Here is an 11,184-nt window from a genome sequence, read left to right as displayed (position 1 = left end):
GTGTTAATGACCGGCTCTCTGCCATCAGTGCTCCTATTTAAACACAGACTCAAAATGTGTTACACTCTATTAATGCCTGTAAGTGTACAGTGTAAGACTGCCCATTACACCCTACATACCATATATGTATTCTATATAAACTAAAAGATAATCTCATATATTTTACTTTGCGTACCACATATATTCTCCATATAACCTATATAGTACTCTTTGTATATATACTATACATACTGTATACAAAACCAAACAGAACAGTAGTAAGCAATAATATCACTAACACCCCCAAACCTCCGGGGGCGAATAACCCACCCAGGTAACCTCAATCAGAGGCCAGACTCCCACAGCCACGTCCCCCGACCTCACCCGGCCGGTTCGGGGCCGTCCCGGGGCCGTCTCCCCTCAGGGCCCGCCCCGGCCCCGCCGGCGGCTCCGGGCGGCGGCCTCGACCCTCCGCTGCGAGCAACAAGCCTGCGCGGCCACACCTGCGCGTGACGTCACGGAGACCGCACCCATCCCCACCCTGCGCGTGCGCTTCCCGCCACGGCCGGCCTGGGGCGTGGCCTGGGGAAGGGGCGGGGCCACATGACTGACGGACAGCGCGAGGGCGTGGCATGATTGAAATAGGAGGGGTCGTGCTTGTGATTGACAGTGAGGAAGGGCGGAGCCTCTTATGGGTCAAAGCTAGGGGGCGGGGCCCATGTCAGGGGGCGGAGCCTCTCGTGCAGGTCACACCCTCATCTCTGTCCCGCGCCCCGCCGGCAGGGGGCGCCCCTCCCCTCCGGATCTCGTGATGTCACACCCTCATACGCGAGGTGACGTCACTGCCGCTCCATCAGCCCCCCCTCAGGCCCTGCTCCCGTGACATCACACCCACTCAATGACGTCACTGCCGCTCCATCAGCCCCCCTCAGGCCGTGCTCCCGTGACATCACACGCACCCAGTGATGTCACTCTCCATCTCTGGACCCTGTGGGCGCAGGGAAGCACCTGGGCAGCCAGCACACCCTTCCCCAGGGGAACTGAGGACCTCTGCTGCACCCGCGCTGTGACATCAGCCCCACAGTGATGCCATCACAGCACCGTTCTTGGTGTTTCCACGAGAAGCTTTATTTCCATAAAACTACAGATTTTTAAAAGCTGCTCCCCCGCACGGCTCCAGCGAGAGCTCGCACGGTCGCTCAGCCCTCCCCGAGCGCTGAGGGCCAGGAGCGCGCCCGCCGGAGCCCTGCGGCCCGCGGTGCTCCCGTGAGGGCAGGGAGGCGATGCCCGTCGGCGTGAGGGGCGGCCGGGGGGCTCTGGGCTCCGAGCCGACACCTGCCTGCCGTGTCCCCCCGCTCCTGCCCCGGCCCGGGCTCCGTGGCCTCGGCCGCCCGTGCCAGCATGTAGCTGACCTTGCGCTGGTGCGCCAGGGCCTCCTCCTTGTCGTTCACCTGCCGGGCCACAGAAAGGAGAGCAGGCCACGCTCAGCTCAGGGCTCTAAACCCAGCAAACACACGCGCTCCGGAAGGCTGAACCAAACACTGACCAGATCTATCAACATCCTCAGGATTTCGTGGGCGTTGTCCAGCTCCTCGACCTTCCTGCAGTCCCCATCGGATGAGAGCAGGCTGGACAGCTTCCGCCCCAGGTTGTTTTTGCTCCCCTGTAACTTGACACGCTCTAAGGAAAACAAAAGTGCACCAGAATTGCTCAGGAAGGGAAAAACTACTTTGGGATAAACCTGGAACTGGATGATCTCATCAAAATGGGCAATGGGAGCTGCAGGTTCTTCTATGCAAGCACTGCAGGCTCCCGCCACCCAGCACTGCTCCTGCTGTCACATAAAGCCTACACAGACTTAGACGTGGACACATTGAGAATTCTTCTTGCTCCATGAAAAATATACTTTTGACACTCTAGTTAAACAATAATTTGTGGTAATCTGTTTTTAAATGGTAAGTAGCCTAAAAAACCCAAAGATCCCCTGACACAGGTCACTTAAAGTTTTCAAGATTTCCAGAAATAGCAAAAAGCATTAAAATTATGGAACATATGTGCCAGGTAACAAAACCTGAAAGCTGTCAGTACAGGGGAAACAGCTACTCAAGGTTCTGCTGTTATAGTGCAGCAGTGCCCAAGGAATCTGGGAGACACACCACACTTCTAAGCCTGGCACCTCCTGGCCAGTGGTCAAAACAAATATACTGTGCCATTCCTAAAGTCTGCAGTGGTTTTGACCATGATGTAAGCACTTAAGTACTTTTCTTTATCCCTTTATATTTTTTAAAAGAATGAAAGACCATTAGAATGATGATCTTTTGATCAAAGATTGGAATTTTTCCTCTTTTACAGGGCTTTGTAATTCTGTATTAGTGTAAGAACATTAATAAACACTAAAATTGAGACACATGCATGATAAAAGGCAAAAAATCTTTTAAGAAAAAACAGAAAAAAAAAATCTATTTAGTACCCCAGTGAACCATGGAACAGCCATGATTAGAAGACAGAAGATACCTTAGAGCTCATCTCTTTCCATACCTTCCACTAGACCAGGTTGCTCAATACCCCATTTGGAGCTACAAAGTTCCAACTATACCTTTTTTTTTTTGCATTTCTGCTCCTTCCCCAACTCTTCCATAGAGCTCATTTTAAGAAAACCCCAAACCCCAGAGAAGTTGCTGGTAGCACCTAGAAGAGCCCCAAATCAGCTTTTCTCAGCTGCTGCCCATAGCCCTCGGTCAGGGAGAGGGGTTCCTGCTCCCTGCTCTGCCAGCCAGCCCCCAGACACACAGACTGCCCAGCTACCAGTGCCTCGCAGACGTCTCCAGTTTGAAAATTTGGTTTCCTTCTTCATGTTCACCACTTCTGCCAGCCTCAGGGCCTGGTCCTTCCTCTGCATCAGCTGCTGCTCAAATGCAATTCTGAAGGCATCTGCCATGATATACGCTTCATCTTTACTCTTCTTCAGGTTGTCAATCTGGTTTTAATTCAGGGAAAATTTAAAGCATATTAGCTAATTTGGACACAAAATCAGAACTAAAATGAATCTTAAGACACAGCTTGCAAGTAAATATAATCAAGGAAGTAGCAGGAATCAGCGGGTTTTCCTGACATGTAAAGAAATGTATTTTGAAACATGTATTAAAGTCCTTACTCTTCATTGTCTGCACATGTTCACACCCCCAGCCACCTACACAATCATCTCTGAGTGTTTGTTTATCTCTGCAGATGTACAAGAGCTCAAGGAGGGAAATAATGTCCTGTCACAACTGGGCCAGGAGAAAAAGGAGCAAGAGATTGGAATCCGTATCAGGGATCGTAAGGGACAGGCCAACACCTATTTTCAAAACCACTTACTCGGCTGGAAGTTCTGCAGCGGGAGCACAAGGACAGTTACCACATTTGCAGAATCAAGTACAAATGAGAAGAAAAATTCTAAATCCACACAATTTCACTAAATAGAAAAAAATTAGGAGCTTGGAATTCACATCATTGATTTAGGTGTGAGGTAAATAGATATTTTTCCAGCCAAGTCAGCTTGCTGACCTAGCTGGGTGAGCGGGCTGTGGGTGCTGATGCCAACTCGAGGGAGAGGTGAAATGCACTGCCAGGAAGGAAGGAAAAGGTTCGGTGCCAGTCCACGTGCACAGTGTGTACATTCAGGAGGGCATATACTTAGGGTGTGCTCCCTTTTTTCAGATTAAAAAATATGGGGAGAAGGGAAAAGAATGCAAAAAATGGTTTTTTTTAGCTAGTAAAGTTGAGTAGATGCAACTACATTTTTTTTTCTACCAGCAAGAATTATGGCATTACAAGCATCACAAACAAACTTTACATGATTTGTGAGACTGACTGTGAGACACCTGAGTTTGTGTAAGCAGTGGCTGAGCGTTTCTGGCCTTCTCTGAACTGGTGCAGGAGCACTCCCCCCTTGTCCCCACCCAGCCAGGCACTGTCACCTCTTGCTTGAGATGGAGGAGCTGCTTCCGAGCGAGAGCTGCCACTCTGGCACAGGGACAGGGCTGCCCCTCAGCAGGACTGCAGGTGCAGGCTCCGAGCACTGCCAGCTGAAAACCAAAAGCAAACCACAGCTCAGGATGTGCTCACAGAGGTGCCAGCACAAAAACCCACCCTGGAACCACACAGGGAGCGCCAGGCAGCGGGAGCAGGTGCGGGAGGCGGAGAGGAAGGCTCCTGACTCACAATGAGAGGTGTGTTTTCAGGCAAAACCCGACAGGTGGGTGTGCTACACCCTGCAGCCCTCACTGGGACACTACTGGGCTCAGTGAAGCACGAGGAAGCAGGGTTTAAGAGCTAGGAAGAAGAAAAACAAGCATCATGCTTGTGAAAAATAGCCTGATGCCTTCTTCTGTCTGATCTGCCTTTGCAAGGTGCACCAGAAAGAGGAAAATGATTAACAGGCATGCAAAAGCATGTGCTAATTAGCTACTAAAAATGGGTTTAAATAAAGAAATACCTAATGAGCAATGAATTTTCTCTATGTGTTTTGAACACAAACACGTCTCTAAAGCAGCCACTTGGAAAAACACATAGGCAATACTTACTTCAAGACCTGTAAAATCAGTAATGTCACTTTTGTTCAATGACATGTTCTCCTGAAAAACTTTCTGTTGTTTCACATCTAGCATTGCAAGGAATTCCAAGCACTGCTGTTTCAGGACTGTAAATTAAAACAAAGAAAGAGATGACAAAAGTCTGCTGCTCAGATTTCTTAATTTCTGAGCTCAACTGCACCCAAACGAAGCAGTTTTACAGTTCAAGCATCAGTTTGGGAACAAGATGAGAGTGTAGAAGTAGAAACTCTTATCCCAGTCGTTTCTCCTTCTGTGTTCTCCCGAAGTAATGGCCCACTTAGAGAGAGACCATTTCCTGTATTGCTCTGCCTCAGGACTGAGTGCTGTCTCTTTGTACACTTAAAAGTCAGGCAGCCTCTCATTTAGAACATCACAACACCGGGGCAGTAATGACTTTAAAGCTTTTTGGAAGGCAAAAATAAAGGAAAGGGACTCGAGTCCTCTGATTAAGTGGCTGTCCTGGCTGCTTTCCAGTTTAATTTCCAGGCTTCTGCATATCCCCCAAGATCAGCTGCCAGTAGCAAGACACTGATCTCCACAGGAAACTTCCATCACAACTGAATCCTGAATTATTCCTGAAAAACAGTATATTCAAAGCAATAGCTGTTGCTGGCTTACTTGCATTTTCAGCTTTAAGTGTTTTAACTTCTCCTGTCCTCAGTTTCAATGCGTCCTTAAGAGCTGCATTTTCACAATATATCCTGTTGAAGTTAGAAAATTACTTTATTATAGTTTTTAAGTGTTTTTAATTGGGCACTCAATAATTTTAAAAATAACCTGTTAAAACATCATATCTAATATTTCTGCAAATAAAAATTAGGATTACTTAAAGGATGGAATAAAAAAAAAGTGAAAGGAGTAGATATAAATAAAAAAAAACCAACAAAACAAAACACTCATGTAAGTAGGCAGTGCCCACAGCTTTAACAAGAGATGAATTTTAAGTGCCACATTTCCATAAGAAACACTAAAAAATTGGTAATTATGAACCTCTGAAACACTTGCTAGAAATATCCTACTTCCTTGAAAGAACAAAACTGGTATTAGAGGTGTGACAGCTCAGGTCTGTAAACTTCCTGTAGTCTGAATCCTGTCTTCAAGAACAGCTGTGCCTTCAGGTGTTGCAACGTGAGAACACACAATATGCACTGATAATGCACTTTTCCTTGAAGTATTTCCCTTTTGAACAGAACAGTGGCAATCTGATGTCCTAAATGTCAAAGCAATACAATTTATTTGGTGCATCTCCTCAGCTGTCAGTAAATACAGCCTTGTCTGAATTATTTCGCTCCGAAAAAAGCCAAAGGAAAATGCACCTTCTTTTTGTCCTGCTGCCTCAGATGTCAGAAAACTATCAGAAAAATATGAGATGTTCTCCAAAGCAGGCTGAGCCCCTGTCAGTTTTCTGAAGCTATGTCAGTATGTTTCATCAGTCAGCACCAGTTCTGTGCTCAGCTGCACTTCCAACCTACTCAGCCAGGAAAGCCAGAGAGCTTTTGAAGAGGCATCCCTTGACAAATGTATCTATGGAACAATTTGCAAACTTTTGGCTTATTCTTTGATTTGAAGTTGAAACATATTTAAATAAATATGCTACATATGCTGAATTGTAAAAACAACAGCAATAATAGTAATGACAATAATAGACTTGAGAGATACAATTTCTACATGTAAATGAGGGAGTCTGCTGGTGCCATTTCTCAAGGTCTGTTATGTATTATTAGTTTAGTGCCTCTGGCACATTCTTCTTGCCCAACCACACCTGCTGTCCACCCAGAGTGACTCTTATTTAACAAAGAGCCTCCTGATCAGCCTCTCTCTAAAGCACTGCATTTCACCTGTAGTCACGCCCAGACCTACAGTGCAGGACAATAAAGAAATGATTAACCAGGAAACCATATTTCCACATGCATGCATATGCCATTATTTTCTCTGCCTCATCTAGAGTTAAGGTAAATAAGGATAATCAGTCCCCAGCTGGCTAACGTCATATGATGAAAAAAAAACCCCTCAGCCTAGCAAAGCCTGACTCCAGACACCAAACCCCCAAGGAATTTGAGGAAGCAAGTTTGGAACACGAAAGAGATGACAAAGAGCACTCAGTGCAATTTTTTTAAAAATCAAACAAAAACCCCAGTGATACACAGTTTAAGTCAAATACCTGTCATATTTTTCTGTCCAGGTGTCTTCTATGTTTTTAAATCTGTCCTGATCAAATTCAATTTCCCACTGCAAAATATTTATTTCCTGTGGAAACAAAACAAGCTTGCAGCAGCACATTACAGAGTTCCCATCAGAAGGATGCCAGGGGTGCTGGGCTTGGCAGAGATCTCAGGGGCAATCTGTGACACTGCTAGTAACAAATTTGGTACCAGGCACCAGAGTTTCTGCATCACTGGCCTATGGACTCTGTTACAGAACTAATGCTTCCAGAGGCTCCACCAAAGATAAAGCCATGCTGCCACATCTCCCTATCCCACCCCTGTTATGTGGAACAGAACAGTAAGAGGAAGAAAGCCAAAAACTCAGTTTAACAAGGGAGCTCAATGCCACCTCCTTCGCACCTTCCCTACTAAAACTGGGCACCCGTTTCTCAGAGCCCTTGGGCAGCCTCAGCTGAATCACTGAGGAGTTGTGCAGCTCACTCTGAGCAACTGAAATCCACAACAAACCCCAGCTGAAAGCACAGGAAGAGCTCTGGCAATTTTCTGATATTAAAGCATGAAAAGGCCTAGATCAAAAGACTGATAAATTAATATTTCCCTTTCTACTAAAAAGGAACAGAAACTCCTTTAACAAGACCCCTGGAATTAATGTCAGGTATGCACTTATTTAAATAAACAGCCTGATAACCCCCTTTTAATAGCCATGGGCTTCTGTGTGTGAAGGAAACACCCACACTTACCTTCTCTAGAGTCCTCTTTTCTTCCTCAGTTTTCTGAAGCATTGCTTTAGTATGGCTCGTGGCTTTATCAAACACTGCCTGCAAAAGTAACAGACAACCAAAACCCAAAATGCAACTCTGTCAAGTACTGCGATTAAACTGGGTTAATTCTCACTGTCACACCTAGAGATGCCCACGTTCATAGTTAAACAGCAGCCTGCAGAACACCAGCAACTCGCTCGTGAGCCCCAGAGGGTTCTGATCTCGAGTCTAACTTGCAAAATAACTTGGGTTTCAAACCCATAACCTCTGCTAGTGAGGGTGTAGCATCATTTAACCCGAGACCACGTCTTCTTCAGGGCTCGTGCAGGAAATCACACCTTGAAAAACTGGGTTACAACACACCTGAGCTCTGATCCAGGCCTGCCTTGCTACGGATATCTGAGGGGAGAAACCAGACAACTAGAAATGGGTTATGTAAGTAGGCTAAATCCCAGGAACCAATTTCAGCAGAATTTGTTATGAAAGAGAACAAAAATACTACAAATGGTGAACAAAAGAATGACCTGACATTTAAAGCATACAGATGGAGCAATCAATTCCAAATGCTCATGCTTTGCAGCAGGATTCCGAGCACTGGCAAAATCTTCAATATAAGGGACTGGAAAAAGGCCTTAATTTTATGTTTAGTAGATAAATCCTGAAGGATCCTCAAAGATAAAATTATGAGAATTGCTACAACAGTAAAGTCTTCTTAAATAACACACTAGTTCCAGTAAATTGTAGAGGCAAGTCTGTAGACACCTGCAGACTCAATGATTTAAATTGCAGCCCTGGGAAGGCCTTAAGGTTTTGATGAGGAGTAGCAGAAGATTTCCTCTGTTTTCCTTGTTACCACCAAGTACCAAGTGATTTCTGAACAGCTCCTACCATGCTCTGCAGGATTCTTAGAGCTTCATCTTTTCCTTCAAGCTGTCTTCGAGATGCTTCAAGCTCAACTTTCAAAATTTCAAGCTCCTGAAGCAAAACAAAGTAGATACACTGAGTAAAATCCAAGGTAATCCTGTCAAGATTTGACTGTAAAACCAATGTAAATTTACCCTCTTGAAAAAACAAACCTCTGCTTTACCTGTATGATGTCTTTTCATGGACTCACCTGGGGTTAAAGAACGCAGTGCAGATGGAAAGTGTATTTCTACAGCTGAAGTCAGCTGACTGCGATGCCAACACCTCAACACTTTCAACCACAGTAAAATCAAAATGCACCGTTAACAACAGTACATTTTCTTGTACTTTCAACAAAAACGCAGACTAAAAATACAAAGATTGTTTACACTGCAGATTTTCAAGCCCCAAAACTTAATAAAACATGAACATCTGCTAGAAAACTACAACAATACCGTCAATATTCTTTACATCTTTAAAAGTACTTCCTCTGCCCCCTCAAAAAACCCCACAAACAACCCCCCTGGAATATAAAGTCCACCTCACACTACGGTTTCCTGATGTAAAATTTAATGAGGCTTCCAACTCCCACTTTAATTTCAAGAACACGGGTCCATCCAAGTTTTTCAGCATGCCAAATCCTCTTGCTACACTGAAAGGAAATGCAGATTTGGAGAGCAGCACCCTGGGCACTGTTACCAACCTCCAGAGTGTCCCGAAGTTGTTGCTTTAGCTCTTCATTTGACACTTCAGTAATCGATTCTGTAGGATTAATAGAGGAGATTAAATAAGATATTGTAATATTTGAAGAAAAAAATAAAAGTTTTACCCTGAAAACGAATAAAATACAAAGGTGAATTTTCACCTTTCTCTTGGGTTTTTTTTTCTTGTGGAGCTAATAAACAGATTTAAGAAACACATCAATACAAACATCAAACACATTGCTTCACAATTAAGGAAGTGAAATGGGGGAAAAAATATCTAGTGTAAAGAGACAGAAAGTAAAGGCAAACATTTTATAACTTCCTTTAAAAGAAAGCAAACAAAACTGCCATCTTGATTAGAAAAAGAATTAAATTTTTTATATTCTTTTCTGATTGTAACTTTGCAACATCCACGCTCAAAAAAACAGCTAGCACTGTTCAGAAGTAGGGGCAATTTTCAAGAGACAGAGGTAGCTCAGCTTACTGTGGAAAGGATAATGGGGAAACGTCTAAAGGAGAGAAATAAGAAAGTTACACAGAAATACCTTGGTCAAAAGAGTCAAATTTGACAGGAAAGCAGCCGGACTGTAGTGAACAGCACTGCCTACACCCGACTGTTTTTACAGCAGCATTGTTTTCACAAAAAAGGGAGATGAATGCCGATGCAGGTTCTAGAAACAACTTCCTAACCCCTAAAGTAAGCCAATTCACTCATTTCAAGTAAAGAGCAAGTAAGATTTTGAATATTTAGCTACAAGCTTTAGGTACTGTCTCTGGGAAGACTTTGACTTACTTGAATCCAAGTGCCACCCAATTTCATAGACACATCTACACCTACACCCACCACAGGGTGCTCTTTGCTAAATGTCACTGTCAAACGCAAAATTAAACACTTTAAAACTGGACATTTTACACTAAGAATGGTCACTGCCTTGAGCACTGAGAAGCAGTTCTGCTGCTGGTGTTCTGGGAGGAAGGTGGAGGATCCCATCGGGCACCGTGTGCTCAACCTGTTGGAGGTTTTGGCAGGTGGTTTGAATTAAACTCGATGACACTTTGTGAGGCAGCTGAACTGCTCACTTTCACTGACAAAAATTATTCTTATGGTGAATAATTAAGTCCCAAAGCACTCTTACCACAGCTATTCTGCCGTGTGGAACTAGAGGCAGGATTTTTGAGTGATCCATCGTAAAAGCTGTTTCGTTTTGGACCAGGAAGAGCTGCAGCATCGCTTTCTTCTGCTGCCTTTGCCGACAAGGGGGAATTACAAGTCTTTCCAGATCCCTTCCTAGATCTAATTGAGTAGGAATTTTGTAAGTTTTCCCCTTCATAAACACCTCCCGGTCTTCTCCCAAGTCCGTTTCCCAAGTCTCCGCACGTCATGTCATCCTCCTCTTCTTCCTCCATCTTCTCCTCCTGTTTTTTTTCGGGTTTTTGGTTGTTTTTTTTCCCTGACTGAGGGCCCCTCACCTAGCGGCGAACAGCGCCTCCCGCAAGGCCAGCTCTGCTCTGGAAAAACAGGAAAGCTCCGTGTTCACAGCAGCCGGGCGAGGCTGGGGGAGCGCCGCCGCCCCGCGCTGAGCCCCCGGCCCCGGGGGGACACCTGGGGGGACACCCCCCCTCGGGGACACCCTCCGGGGGGACACCCCCCCTCGGGGACACCCTCCGGGGGGACACCCCCTCCTCCGGGACACGCCCGAGCCCCCGACCCACCTGCGCGCCGCCGCTGCCGGTGCCGCCCGGGCGGGAGGGACGGAGCGGCCGCGGGAGCCGCGGGAGGCTGCTCGGAGGGAGGGCTCGGTTCGGTTCTTTTGGCTTGGTTGTTTTGGCTCGCTCGGTTTGCCCCGGCCCCAGCGGCCGGAGGGGAGCGGGCGTGTCGCTGCCAGTGCTGCGGGGCTGTCCCCGCACCCCACAGCACCCTCCAGCCCGGCCCGGCTCTGCCCGAGCCCACACAGTGCCTGGGCACAACCCTCCCAATAAACACGCTGCTTTTCACCGCTTTGCTTTATAATATCATCAGAGTTCTGTCGCGGTGCTGCTCTGAAAGTGCCACCGAAAAAAAAAAAAAAAACAAACC

The 11,184-nt window shown here is 46.0% G+C and overlaps 1 protein-coding gene and 1 long non-coding RNA gene across 6 annotated transcripts; one reads left to right on the top strand and one right to left on the bottom strand.

Moving 5' to 3' along the window:
• The first annotated feature begins 727 nt into the window (after positions 1-727).
• Positions 728-6,199, top strand: LOC147647959 (uncharacterized). Its single transcript, XR_015280849.1, has 2 exons — positions 728-1,934; positions 3,208-6,199. It is a non-coding gene; the product is annotated as an uncharacterized LOC147647959 (long non-coding RNA).
• CCDC125 (coiled-coil domain containing 125) lies at positions 1,086-11,091 on the bottom strand. 5 transcript variants are annotated; one of them, XM_086868837.1, is made up of 13 exons: positions 10,821-11,089; positions 10,244-10,616; positions 9,107-9,165; positions 8,389-8,475; positions 7,480-7,557; positions 6,736-6,821; positions 5,193-5,275; positions 4,545-4,660; positions 4,183-4,293; positions 3,939-4,046; positions 2,785-2,956; positions 1,526-1,659; positions 1,086-1,430 (listed from the first exon to the last, which is right to left on the bottom strand). In XM_086868837.1, the coding sequence occupies exons 2-13, from the start codon at positions 10,512-10,514 to the stop codon at positions 1,179-1,181; spliced, it is 1,557 nt and encodes a 518-aa protein (XP_086724963.1). In that variant the 5' UTR covers positions 10,515-10,616; positions 10,821-11,089; the 3' UTR covers positions 1,086-1,178. The 5 variants fall into 5 exon arrangements, with proteins under 5 accessions (XP_086724963.1, XP_023800491.2, XP_086724966.1 ...); XM_023944723.2 differs by having other exon boundaries at positions 10,244-10,611; XM_086868840.1 differs by lacking the exons at positions 10,244-10,616; positions 10,821-11,089 and adding exons at positions 9,653-9,799; positions 9,901-10,103.
• Between the last annotated feature and the right edge of the window lie 93 nt (positions 11,092-11,184).

This window comes from Cyanistes caeruleus, chromosome Z, assembly GCF_971803275.1.
Source record: "Cyanistes caeruleus chromosome Z, bCyaCae1.hap1.1, whole genome shotgun sequence".
Lineage (NCBI taxonomy): Eukaryota > Metazoa > Chordata > Aves > Passeriformes > Paridae > Cyanistes > Cyanistes caeruleus.
This window is presented reverse-complemented; position numbering and strand designations above follow the sequence as displayed.